The sequence below is a fragment of the Bison bison genome, unplaced genomic scaffold, assembly GCF_000754665.1.
Source record: "Bison bison bison isolate TAMUID 2011002044 unplaced genomic scaffold, Bison_UMD1.0 scf7180017864260, whole genome shotgun sequence".
Lineage (NCBI taxonomy): Eukaryota > Metazoa > Chordata > Mammalia > Artiodactyla > Bovidae > Bison > Bison bison.
The window spans coordinates 7,606,662-7,620,559 of record NW_011494832.1 but is presented as its reverse complement, the minus strand read 5'-3'; the positions used below and the strand labels follow the sequence as shown (position 1 = coordinate 7,620,559).

General features: G+C 37.8%; 1 protein-coding gene across 1 annotated transcript in view; it reads left to right on the top strand.

Moving 5' to 3' along the window:
- The window catches only part of SEMA3E (sema domain, immunoglobulin domain (Ig), short basic domain, secreted, (semaphorin) 3E), a 277,793-nt gene that overhangs the window by 153,109 nt on the left and 110,786 nt on the right, over nt 1-13,898 (top strand). The window contains exons 3-4 of the mRNA XM_010848140.1: nt 8,648-8,707; nt 11,913-12,032. Of these exons, the coding sequence (XP_010846442.1) occupies nt 8,648-8,707; nt 11,913-12,032 (180 nt within the window). The remainder of the gene's footprint in view (nt 1-8,647; nt 8,708-11,912; nt 12,033-13,898) is intronic.

Sequence of the window (13,898 nt, the reverse complement as noted above, 5' to 3'; positions counted from 1 at the left end):
TGTTCCCTTGTATCTATGTCACATTCATAAAAGACCCTTGACCTTCACTCAAAAATGGAAGAGTCAATCCTGGTGGTAACACTATAAAATTTCTACCCTTATTATTCCATTTGTTTTATTTCATGAAAGCCTCCTACCTGCCAGAAAAAATTTCTTCTGCAGATTACTCTCTTGAAAAGTCTCTAAAATCCACAGATAACACGATACTTAGATTAAACTCTGATTTCATCAGGAACTTCCTAGAAATTTATTTAAACCTTTTTTTTTTCTTTGCACTTTTGTCTAAAGTCTTTTGGTGCAAAATGTTTTGGACTGAGCTAGAGGAAATCATTATTCAGGTGAAAATATTAAAGTATCTTGAGATTCTGATCCTTATATGACAATAGCAGAACGAGAAGGCAGTGACACCCCACTCCAGTACTCTTGCCTGGAGAATCCCATGGATGGAGGAGCCTGGTAGGCTGTGGTCCATGGGGTTGCGAAGAGTCTGACATGACTGAGCGACTTTGCTTTCACTTTTCACTTTCACGCATTGGAGAAGGAAATGGCAACCCACTCCAGTGTTCTTGCCTGGAGAATCCCAGGGACAGTGGAGCCTGGTGGGCTGCTGTCTGTGGGGTCACACAGAGTCGGACACGACTGAAGTGACTTAGCAGCAGCAGCAGTATAGATAGAAGACTTGGAAAGAGTAAAACATGAGGAGGATATGGCAACACACTCAGTTCTTGCCTGGAGAATCTCATGAACAGAGGAATGTGGTGGGCTGCAGTCCATGGCGTCACAAAGAGTCAGACATAACTGAAGCGACTGAGCATTTTATAAGACAATTAATTGAGTTATTAATTGCCTTGAACAGTGCCAGAAAATATGTAGTGTTATCCAAATATTTGCTATCATGATTATTATCTAAATAAGACACAGAATTAGCACATGATTCTTGTGTGCTTCCATTTCTAAGTGAGGTATAAGAGTCCTACATATTAAAGACTATTCAACTAAGTTCTACAAATAGTCGTGGAAATATGAATTACGCAGAAATGAATAAAACAGTCCCTACCCTAAAATATTTCTAGTGCAATGGAGAAGATACATACACATCTGTCATAGATAGCACAATTTGAAGAGAACTATAATAAAGGCCCAAATAAAATACTAAGAAAATATGCATAAACTGAGAGTTGGGGTTTCCTGGAGGAGACATAATTTAAAAGTGGACTTTGAATAGTAGTTGGAACTTTGAGTCACACAGTTTGGTAGTGAGGAGAGGGAAGAAGCTGAGAAATTTTAGAGCAATTTGAAATAATGATTTGGCTGAAGTAGATAGGTGAGGTGTGGGCATGTGGGTGGGAACCGGGGAGAGTGATAGTTAAGGAAGGAAATATGGTTTAGACCAGATCCTGAAGAACATTGACTGCTGAGCTGTTGAAACTTAAGCAATGCAGGAGCCAGTGGGAGAGTCTGAGTATTACGTTATGTCTCAGTATAACATAATGAGAATGATAGTTTAGGGTGATTGCTTTAGCAGCAGCATGTTGGGTAAATGGAAAAAAGAGGAAAATAAGGCCATGAGGCCAGTAAGTAACAATTAGAACTTAAAACCAAGTTCATTTGTCTAAGAAGCCTAAGCTATTTGTACTACACCATAGAATCGAGAACCAGAATGCTACTTTAGTGTGAACTGCGTCTCCCAAATCGGTCTTCAGCTTACCATTCAGATCAGATCAGATCAGTCACTCAGTCGTGTCCGACTCTTTGCGACCCCATTAATCACAGCACACCAGGCCTCCCTGTCCATCACCAACTCCCGGAGTTCACTCAGACTCACGTCCATCGAGTCAGTGATGCCATCCAGCCATCTCATCCTCTGTCATCCCCTTCTCCTCTTGCCCCCAATCCCTCCCAGCATCAGAGTCTTTTCCAATGAGTCAACTCTTCACATTGGCCAAAGTACTGGAGTTTCAGCTTTAGCATCATTCCTTCCAAAGAAATCCCAGGGCTGATCTCCTTCAGAATGGACTGGTTGGATCTCCTTGCAGTCCAAGGGACTCTCAAGAGTCTTCTCCAACACCACACTTCAAACACATCAATTCTTCGGCGCTCAGCCTTCTTCACAGTCCAACTCTCACATCCATACATGACCACAGGAAAAACCATAGCCTTGACTAGACGGACCTTTGTTGGCCTTTTGTTGTCAGGGGTTTCTTTCCTCTTGGTTCTTACTGCCTTTGCATCACTAGTGTTTCCTTTGCTGCGAAGTTGCTTCAGTCGTGTCCGACTCTGTGTGACCCCATAGATGGCAGCCCACCAGGCTCCTCCGTCCCTGGGATTCTCCAGGCAAGACCACTGGACTGCGTTGCCATTTCCTTCTCCAATGCATGAAAGTGAAGTCACTCAGTTATGTCCGACTCCTAGTGACCCCATGGACTGCAGCCCACCAGGTTCCTCCATCCATGGGATTTTCTAGGCAAGAGTACTGGAGTGGGTTGCCATTGCCTTCTCCAGTGTTTCCTTTAGTGATGGTTAATAGACTAGTGAAACAGTTGTTGGTGACAGAAGCGGAGGAAAACCAATGACAAGATCAAGGAACTGTTTCCCCTTTGTTAATTTATGGCAAAGTTGAGAGTCCAAGGAGGCTCTGGTATTCAAAGACAGCACAGGGACTAGCTTGTCTGTTCTGTTGATATAGACTCTTGCAATCTGTGCACATTTGAGAATTACCAAGGCTTCCTGAAAAATAAAGTTATTCTTGGGGACACAGCAATACTATATAGTTTGACATATAAAATCTTTTTTCATTTCATTTTCTTCTTTTCTTTTTTCATTTCATAAAGAAATCAAAAGTGGAAATGTTGATTTATTTAAGCTGTATTTTATAGGACTTCATGTGCTGTGCTTAGTTGCTCCTTCGTGTCCCACTCTTTGAGACCCCATGGACTGTAGCCCACCAGGCTCCTCTGTCCATGGGGATTCTCTAGAGAAGAATGGAATGGATTGCCATGCCCTCCTCCAGGGGATCTTCCCAACCCAGGGATTGAACCCTGGTCTCCTGCATTACAGGCAGATTCTTTACCATCTGAGGCACCAGGGAGGACTTCATCAGATATTCCATATTTAGTAATAAATTTTTGCTTTAACTTTTACCCATGGCTTTTCTGTTTCTAAATTTCACCTTTTTTTTCCTTCTAAAATTATTCTTACCACTATTATTTAAAGCTAAAGTTGCACTACTTAATTTGGATATCTATAAATAAAGTTTAGTCACTTCTATTTGTAAAAATATTTATACTTTTCTCACTCAAGTTTATTGAATGAAAGGTGAAAAAAATTCTTCCATTTTAGAACTTCATTTTTTTTAAGTGGGAGAAAGGCATTAGAATATAATTTGCATATAAAATGGCAAATGGTGTTTCACACTAATGATAGCAATTTAGTAGATTTCATCCATTAAAAAGGCCATTTGGGCTGCGATCCAGAAGTCTACAAATAATAAATGCTGGAGAGGGTGTGGAGAAAAGGGAACCCTTTTACACTGTTGGTGGGAATGCAAACTAGTACAGCCACTATGGAGAACAGTGTGGAGATTCCTTAAAAAACTGGAAATAGAACTGCCTTATGATCCAGCAATCCCACTGCTGGGCATACACACTGAGGAAACCAGAAGGGAAAGAGACACGTGTACCCCAATGTTCATCGCAGCACTGTTTATAATAGCCAAGACATGGAAGCAACCTAGATGTCCATCAGCAGATGAATGGATAAGAAAGCTGTGGTACATATACACAATGGAGTATTACTCAGCCATTAAAAAGAATACATTTGAATCAGTTCTGATGAGGTGGATAAAACTGGAGCCTATTATACAGAGTGAAGTAAGCCAGAAGGAAAAACATAAATACAGTATACTAACGCATATATATGGAATTTAGAAAGATGGTAACAATAACCCGGTGTACGAGACAGCAAAAGAGACACTGATGTATTGAACAGTCTTATGGACTCTGTGGGAGAGGGAGAGGGTGGGAAGATCTGGGAGAATGGCAATGAAACATGTAAAATATCATGTAGGAAACGAGTTGCCAGTCCAGGTTCGATGCATGACGCTGGATGCTTGGGGCTGGTGTACTGGGACGGCCCAGAGGGATGGTATGGGGAGGGAGGAGGGAGGAGGGTTCGGGATGGGGAACACATGTATACCTGTGGTGGATTCATTTTGATATTTGGCAAAACTAATACAATTATGTAAAGTTTAAAAATAAAATAAAATTAGAGAAAAAATGTAAAAAAAAAAAAAAATAAATTTCATATGCAAATATTAGAAAAATAAAAAAAATAAAAAGGCCATTTGTTGTTCAGTCACTAAATTATGTCTAATTCTTTGTGACCCCATGGATGGCAGCACACCAGGCTCCTCTATCCTCTGCTATCTCCCGGAGCTTGCTCAAATTCATGTCCATTGGGTCAGTGATGCTATCTAACCATCTCATGCTCTGCTGCCCCCTTCTCCTTTTGGCTTCAATATCTCCCAACATCAGAGTTTTACCAGGCCAGAAATGTTTGTGTTATAATAATAGTGTTCTAATTCAAAAGCTTTTTATTATCAACATTTCAAGAACAAATTTTATCTGTAATGCAGAAGATTATAATTCTGCTTATAAAGTATTTGAATAATGACAGTCATTATAACTAATTATAAAAGGATAAACAGTAAGAGGGAAGTGTGACAGGTTAAAACTACCATTTATAAACCATTAAGTCTCTTTTAATGTGTTATATTCAAAACATATTTTCTTGATTTTAATGACCTTTGTAGGACCTTTAATTAAAATATGTGTTGATGGGCACTGGTACTATATATAGATGTAAAATATAGAAATAAAAAACTAAAATATAAACAATATTTTTCATTAGAATAATAGAATTAGGAAGAGATTATTAGACAAAGTTATAATAGTGTCTTAGTCACTTAAATATATTCCAAGGGAGATTTACATTTACTATATCATTTTATTTAATCTTTTTCAATAAAAAAAGGAAATAATGTTTTTTAGACAGTTAAATTATTACTTTTTTGTTCATTTGTTTTTGCTCTCCAAAATCTCTGAGTGTTCTAATATCATGTAACAATAGAATAGTTAAATTCTTAATCCTGGTATAATTAGGAGGTTCAATAGGGAGTCCAGAAAAGAATACTTTGTAATTTAATTTTTATTTTATTTTTCTCGTTTGAGCTATACAAGAATAGTAAATGGCCTGTTAAAATGCATTAGAACAATTAAATTATATAGTAGAAATATTGTGATGAAATCATGTGTATTTAACCTTTGCTTTTTGTACCTTTCTTGGTGCAGAGAATTTGGAAATGTCATTACACCCTGTTGTTTAACTGCCTTTAAAAATGCTTTATGCAGAACAGATAGCTTAATTTTATGACTTTTTGTTGATGCTATACTTTGGAGCAGAACCAAAAGGCATCCTAACTGCCAAAACAAATGAAGAAAATCATTTCCCTTACTGTCTTGGCAGAACATCTGTACATAATGGCTTTAAAATAACTTCTGATTTCCAGTGGGATCATTCTCTTGTCTTTTCTCACCTGAGTGGACATTTGAATACAGTCCTGAGCCTGTTAAATTGTGTTAAAAAAAACAAACCAAAGGAAACTAAAGTATAAACAACAATAAAAGCAAAACTCAAGTATATTATTCCTTAGGGGAGTTCCGATGTGTTGGACTTCAGTGGTTAAGTGTTCATAACTTAGTCTTCTACTTCTTTCCCTTTGTGAACCCAGAGTGATCTGGTTAAGACCATTTTCTCTGCCCTCGGAAATCCTGCCAGTCTTTCACACTCACTAAATTCTGTAGGATTTCCTCCCTGATTAAACTGAAAAGTGCTGCTTGTCTCATTTACTTGACACTGACTGTAGCCTTTTCATGTCAGTGAATCTCTCTCTCAAACTGTATTGTAGGATCCTTTAGTGAATTAACTTTTTGAAGAATGTGATAAAGAAATGTTGACTGACACAAATCTGTCAGTAGCCAATGAATAAGCAGTGATGGCATTAAAGACCCTGTGTCAGGTAGGCATTTTAGGGCTACAGAAGTTAGTCACTGCCTTGCCCTCTGTAACTTACAGCCTAATGAGAGAGCTAAAATTGAATACACATACTGTGAAATCATAGGAAGAAAAAGTAAGAAAAACAATTCAGAGCATTAAAGGAGGGACAAATGCCATCTTGTAAAATATGTAAATTTTTACTTGCCATCATGTAAAAGTTATCTGGGAACATCATTGAAGATGTGCCTGAAGCAATGATTTCATTATTGGCACCCCACTCCAGTACTCTTGCCTGGAAAATCCCATGGACAGAGGAGCCTGGCAGGCTGCAGTCCATGGGGTCGCTAAGAGTTGGACATGACTGAGCGACTTCACTTTCTCTTTTCACTTTCATGCATTGGAGAAGGAAATGGCAACCCACTCCAATGTTCTTGCCTGGAGAATCCCAGGGACAGGGGAGCCTGGTGGGCTGCCGTCTATGGGGTCGTACAGAGTTGGACACGACTGAAGTGACTTAGCAGCAGCAGAGCAGTCGTCACGATTGGGTTTGCTGCTAGAAATAACACATTCTGGCAATCCTAGAAGAACCATGTATTGTCTTCACCACCACAGAATATATTATTTTTTGTTTGTGTCAAGAACTGTGAATTTTACCTTGCTTTTAGACAAGTCAACCTGTCATAGTTTCATTGATGCTGGCAAAAGACAGGAGGCACCTGGCCTAGTCACTCCCAGTACCGCAGACTGTATGAGCCTCATGTTTCCATCAGTTGTCTTTTCCTCCTCAAGTCCCACAGAGCCAAGCAGCCTAAGGAGATGTTGTACACACAGTGAATATATCTTGCACCCAATTTACCAACTTCCAGCTCAAAATACTCTCAGCCTTAAAAGGAGTCTTCTAGCAAACCTGTCCAGCCTTTGCCCAGAGGGAGACATTATCTTTATTATCCTGATCAAGAAAAAAATCTATTTGCCCTGGAGGGAGGATCTATCTCTATCTTCCAAGGCTGTTTGAAAAGATAGCTGAAAACAAAATTAGTCAACAAAATATAGGAATCCTCTAGAGAATTGCCACCCACCCAAAACAATGTGTTCAAATAGTCCCAGAAATAATCCACATAAAACCAATGATTGAGGAGAATGAGGTAGTAAATTGAGGTTATTCTCTTGTCTGTTTCAACATTGAAAAGCTGAACTTTGGTATTTTTCCCAAAGAATTGGTTATCAAACACTTTGAAATTGTAGAAATATAGTTTAAATAAGTCTCATTTTATATAATGATGAAAAGTAAATAAAAAGGGGTGTAAATATTATAAGAAGAAAAGCCTTGCTTCTTGTAAATTAAAGATCTTAAGAATGTTAATCATTATGATTGACGGGTGAGATATTCTCTGATTTACTCATATTAATAAGAAAATTATCTTTCCAGTGATGAGTAATCCTAAAATTAATTTGTATTTTGAGCTTGTGTTTACACATGTACACACATACATTCTAGCATATCCTTTTGAATGATTTATGCATCCATAGTAAAACTATAATTCCAAAACCAAATTGAGCCTCAAATTAGAATATATTTTAGAAGTCATCTGAGAAAACCTATCACTCAGTGTCTGAATTTTTTCCAAAAAAGGATCAATAAAGTTTATAAATTCAACAGTTTCACTTCCAGCATCCTTATTCTGTAGTGGTGTTAAGGACCCTCTTCAGGCTGATGCAAGGCTGCAATTGAATCTGACATTGTTGTTACGTTAATGTGATATTATTCCTGAAGCATATATGCTCCATTGACAGATCTATGATATAATGAAGAGCATTGATTCTAGGCTTTTCTATGTGTGCTTTTGGCTTTTAACTGGCTTTCTTTGGTATCACTACTTGTTCTTTGTCTTTTATGTTGCAACATAACCAAAAGTGCTCATGTGTTTCTGTTTGTTGTTGTTCAGTCACTAAGTTGTGTTCAACTCTTTGCGACCCCATGGACTGCAGCACGCCAGGCCTCCCTGTCCTTCATTATCTCTTGGGGTTTGCTCAAATTCATGTCCATTGTGTTGGTGATGCCATCTAACCTTGTCATCTTCCACCCGCCCCCCTTCTCCTCCTGCCCTCAGTCTTTCCCAGCTTCAGGGTTTTTTTCAATGAGTCAGCTCTTTGCATCAGGTGGCCAAAGTATTTAAAAGTTTATATACTGCACTGTGAAAGCAAATGACCACATGATGCTGAATATTGTTCGTAAGAAACTTAGGGGGCCTGATACAGTAATAACAATACCAAGGTAATGTTGTATTCCTATAGTTGAAACCATGTAGTATTATCTCTTATGATAATAAATTTAATCATAACAAGATCATCATAATTCAATGCTATTGTCACCACTTTTATAAGTCCCCAATATCTCTCATGTATTAAGGCTATTTGGCTCCATAATATCTGAGTTAAGTGATAAACCTCTTGATCTTCTCAAAGAAAGAAATAGAAGCAAAAAAAATAAAATAAACTATAAAGTATTGACTTACAGAAAAAATGAAATGGGTTTTCAGTGTAGTTTATTTTTATATGTGTTTGCATAATAGTGTATTATGTTTTATTTCAGATACACTGGCCAAGTACAGCACTAAAAACAGAAGAATGCATAATGAAAGGAAATGATGCCGTAAGTATCATTCATTGTAAACTAAACATATCATTAATTGTAGTCCTGGTCAGTGACAAAGGACTGAATCTCTAACCTGTTAATTGTTCCTAAAAAGCATATATACAATTCATGTAAGGAATAAATACATATATCTAGATATATACACATATATTATATATACACACATACAAAAGTTGAAAGAGAAGAGTGAAAAAGCTGGCTTAAAACTCAACATTCAGAAAATGAAGATCATGGCATCTGGTCCCATTACTTCAGGGCAAATAGATGAGGAAAAAAGGGAAACAGTGACAGATTTTATTTTTGGGGGCTCCAGAATCACTATGGATGGTGACTGCAGCCATACAATTAAAAGACACTTGCTCCTTGGAAGAAAAGCTATGACAAACCTAGATAGCATATTAAACAGCAGAGACATCACTTTGCCAACAAAGGTTCAACTAGTCAAAGCTATGGTTTTTCCAGTACTCATGTACAGATGTGAGAGTTGGATCATAAAGAAGGCTGAGTGCCAAAGAATTGATGCTTTTGAACTGTGGTGCTGGAGAAGACTCTGGAGACTCCCTTAGACAGCAAAGAGATCCAACCAGTCAATCCTAAAGGAAATCAACCCTGAATATTCATTGGAAGAACTGAGGCTGAAGCTGAAGCTCCAAACTTTGGGCACCTGAAGCAAAGAGGCAACTCAGTGGAAAAAACCCTGATGCTGGGAAAGATTGAGTGCAGGAGGAGAAGGAATGGGACAGAGGATCAGATGGTTGGATGGCATCACCTACTCAATGGACATGAGTTTGAGCAAACTCTGGTAGATAGTGAAAGACAGGGAAGCCTGGAATGTTGCAGTTTTATGGGTTGCAAAGAGGTGGACATGACTTTGAGACTGAACAACAAAACACACACACACACACACACACACACACACACACACACACGGGGCTTCCCAGGTGGCACTAGTGGTGAAAAACCCACCTGCCAATGCAGCAGATATAAGAGACGTGGGTTCAATCCTTGAGTTCAGAAGATCCCCTGGAGGAAGGCATGGCAAGCCACTCCAATATTCTTGCCTGGAGAATCCCATAGACAGAGGAGCCCAGTGGGCTACAGTTCATAGAGTTGCAAACAGTTGGATATGAATGAAGCAACTTAGCACAAACACACACATATACATACACACATATTTGATATATACATGTATATTGTCTATGTGTACATAATTACTTAAAACTTATTTTCATTGTGGAGTTAGTGTAGGGAACCAGGTGCCATCAGATCTTGGTTTTATTTTCTCTTATTATATCTTATTATATTTTAATCAATTCAGATTTATACATTCTTATAGTAATATTTATTTCCTATGTATTAGAGAGAAAAATAATTTCAGGTAGTATCTTAAAGATAAGCTAAGCACCTTTGTGAGATTTTGTTTCACTTTGATTAGTGAATTAGAAACAAATGAAGAAGTTAAAGGAGAACTTTGGAAGAAGTATGCACATCTTCTTTAGAAAGTTAATTTGTTCTTTTTCTGTAAGAAGAAAAAGCAAAAACATGTGAAAAATTAACACACATTCTACCCACACCTCATTCTTGTGTAGCAACTGGGTAACAGTCAAGGAATGAGTCTTCCTTGCTTCCTCAGTCTGTGGCGTGTTGCTGACTAACTGAACACATTCAGAGGCTGTGTCAGTCTAAACCCAGCAGAGCCAGAATATGGTCTCATTGGCCCCTCAGGATGCGCCCATTTCAGGAGATGAGAAGCATGTGCTTACAGCAAGATGAAAATAGAATGTTAGATTTTCCCAACTATATGGGTCATCCATAGACTAGGATGCTATGTTAATGGGAAATTAAAGAAATAAATCTTAGTACCCCAAATAATCTGTTCATTAGTGCATTACTTGTTCTTCCCAAGGGAATGCTATAATCTCAGTCATGTATGGTATGATGGTTCTGTTGGCTTTTTTCATCCCAATACTGTTACATTGAGAGACTTTAAAAATCAAAATCTGTCTTTATAAAATATCTTTTACTGACTATTGCATCTACTAATGTCAAGGTAATATTTAGCAATAAAAGGGTTTGGTATTTCTCTCATAATTTAAATGCACTGCTGCTGCTGCTAAGTCGCTTCAGTCGTGTCCGACTCTGTGCAACCCCAGAGACGGCAGCCCACCAGGCCCCTCTGTCCCTGGGATTAATTTGTCAACAAGCTATTCGCCAAAATTTAGTTAAGTTGGTTTGAAATAGTTTTAGAACATTTTTTCATTTAGCATACTTACCTAGTGATTGATCTATTAAAACTTTGTTGAGTGTGGGCTGTGTATTAGGTACTGAGTTTGATTAACTGTGGACTATATCGATGTGCAAAACTGAGATTCTGTTTTCTGATACGCTTACAGTTGAATCCCATTTTAGACAAACTAGAGATCTGAGGCCAAATGTGACCTGCCATAAATGAAGTTTTCTTGGAACATATCCATATCCATTTATTTTTCTGTTGACAATGGCTGCTTTTATGCTATAGCTGCAGAAGTTAAGTAGTTGCAACAGAGACCAGATGGCCCATCAAACTAAATATATTTACTCTCCGGTTCTTTATAGAAAAAGTTTGCTGATCCCAGGACTGTAATCTTACAGTAATAGGTATAAAATGTTACTTTTACCAGTTAGTTTCCATCTGTTTATTTGAAAATGCTCTGAAAGTCCTTTATATGAATCTATGAGTTTGAAAATACAGGACTTAGCTTTCCAAACATCAGAACTCTTTGTGCCCTGAAGTCTGCATATGTTTCCTTGAGGGTAATGAAACTACTTCTACTGATTGGTCTTCCGACTTAATGTTGATTTATATGTACTTTAAAAAATAACAGTCTTGATAATAATTTAATTGCCTAGTGAAACATTGCCTTGGAAATCTACACCTGAAAACACTTCTGACCAGTGCTTTTTAAAAAAAAAAAAAACTCAATTGTGTACTAGAATACCTCATAATGATGCACTCCCATTATTGATTGTAATGATACCTCGCTATATCCGTCTCCCCAACTCTTCTGCTGGTCGTTGCCCTCTTTTCATCTGCCCCCTTTGCCTTCCCTAACCAAGGGAGGCTTATACATGAGATGTCTAGGGTTAAGAAAAACAAGAGTCAAAACAGAAGCAAACATTTTTATTACACTAACCAATTCCTTCTTTTTATCCCGGTTTTTAGAGTGAATGTGCAAATTATGTTCGGGTTTTGCATCACTATAACAGAACACATCTACTGACCTGCGGGACAGGAGCATTTGACCCACTCTGTGCCTTCATCAGAGTTGGATACCATTTGGAGGTATGACAGTTTCATTCATTGCTCTGAATGAATTATCAAAAGTAATGCTTAAAATAACTTTGTTTTAAAAGAAAGGTTATGGCATTTCTTTGGATAAAAGAGAAGAGCATTTGTGATATTCTGAATTAATTTGCTTGAGTGAGAGGCAAAGATTTCTTGTCAGTTACGAAATCTGTGAACCAGTTAATTCTTTATACATTCCTTCACTGAAGAATTTCATTTACTTAATTTGTCCACTTAAAAATATTTCTTAATATCAAACTGTGTTCTCTATTGTGTTCTTATATGATTTGTATTGGTATAAGCACCAGAGTAGAATGAATGTATATATATATATATATGAACATATATATATACACACACACACGTGTATGTGTAAATAAATTTATATAAACAAAATTGCTACACACAGTATCTTTTAAAAGACATGCACAGGCTTGTTGATCCTATAATAACTCCTTTTCTTGGCCAGGTGAGGTGGGGAGGTGGAGGTGAGGTGGGGAACAGATTGCAAACTGACTTGAGATAAATGATAGTTGATAAGAGCTATCCATGTCTTCCCCAAGACCCCCACCACTAGGTGATATGGTATTATTTAAGCAAATCCCAACTGAATTCTGCTACCTGCATATATAAAGTAGCAGGCTTGATGATCAGTCATATAACCGGTTTCAACAAACTGGGTAAACTACCAACTCTCGTTTATTTAGGCCCATGTCAAGCACTTTAGATCACAGTTTCACTGAGAAACATGCTAAACGATGTTCTGATGTCAGGATCTGTTACCTTTCCTTGTAATCAGAAGGCAGAATCCTACATCAAGATGGGACACAGATAAAACAGAGCTATGGATGATCTGTAGTTAAGCAGCTAGACTCTCTCTCTCTTTTCTTAAAAATTGTAATTCTTTTACAGTGTTAGGCCAATCTCTGCTGTATGGCACAGTGACTCAGTTATACACATATAGACACCCCCTTTTTTAAAATACTCTTTTCCATATGATTTATCACAGGATATTGAATATAGTTCCCTGTGCCATACAGTAGGACCTTGTTTATCCATTCTATATGTAATAATTTACATCTGCTAACCCCTTGACTCTTGTATATTTATGAAAAGGCAGCAGTGACTGTAAAGTATTTTCAGCTACCATGTGTGAAGAACAACATTCATTTCACTGGTATTCCTGAAAAATTATTTCTGATATTCCTGATACTAGTTAACACTCATGTGCACACATAATTAGCAGTATCTGAAGTGCTAACTCTTAAGTGCCTCTAGAAAGTACCCCTGATTGGGGCACTTCAGCTGGTAAGCATCCTTCTAGGCAGGATTTTTGATTAACATATTTTAAATGTTAAGAAACCACCTCTAGTTGTAGATTAAAGTTAAATAGCATACACAAACACATCACAGTGTGTTTACTAAATTATTTTAGAGTAACAATGCAAGTGATAAAAGGGAGAACTTCGGCAGAGATATAGAAGGCAAGGAGGCTAGTGCAAAGTCAGAATATTTATATATATACAAATATACCAAGTATACATATGTATATACATATGCATATGTATATATATGTATCAGATCAGATCAGATCAGATCAGTCGCTCAGTCGTGTGTGACTCCCTGTGACCCCATGAATCGCAGCACGCTAGGCCTCCCTGTCCATCACCAACTCCCGGAGTTCACTCAGACTCACGTCCATCGAGTCAGTGATGCCATCCAGCCATCCCATCCTCTGTCGTCCCCTTCTCCTCCTGCTCCCAATTCCTCCCAGCATCAGAGTCTTTTCCAATGAGTTAACTCTTCACATGAGGTGGCTAAAGTACTGGAGTTTCAGCTCTAGCATCATTCCTTCCAAAGAAA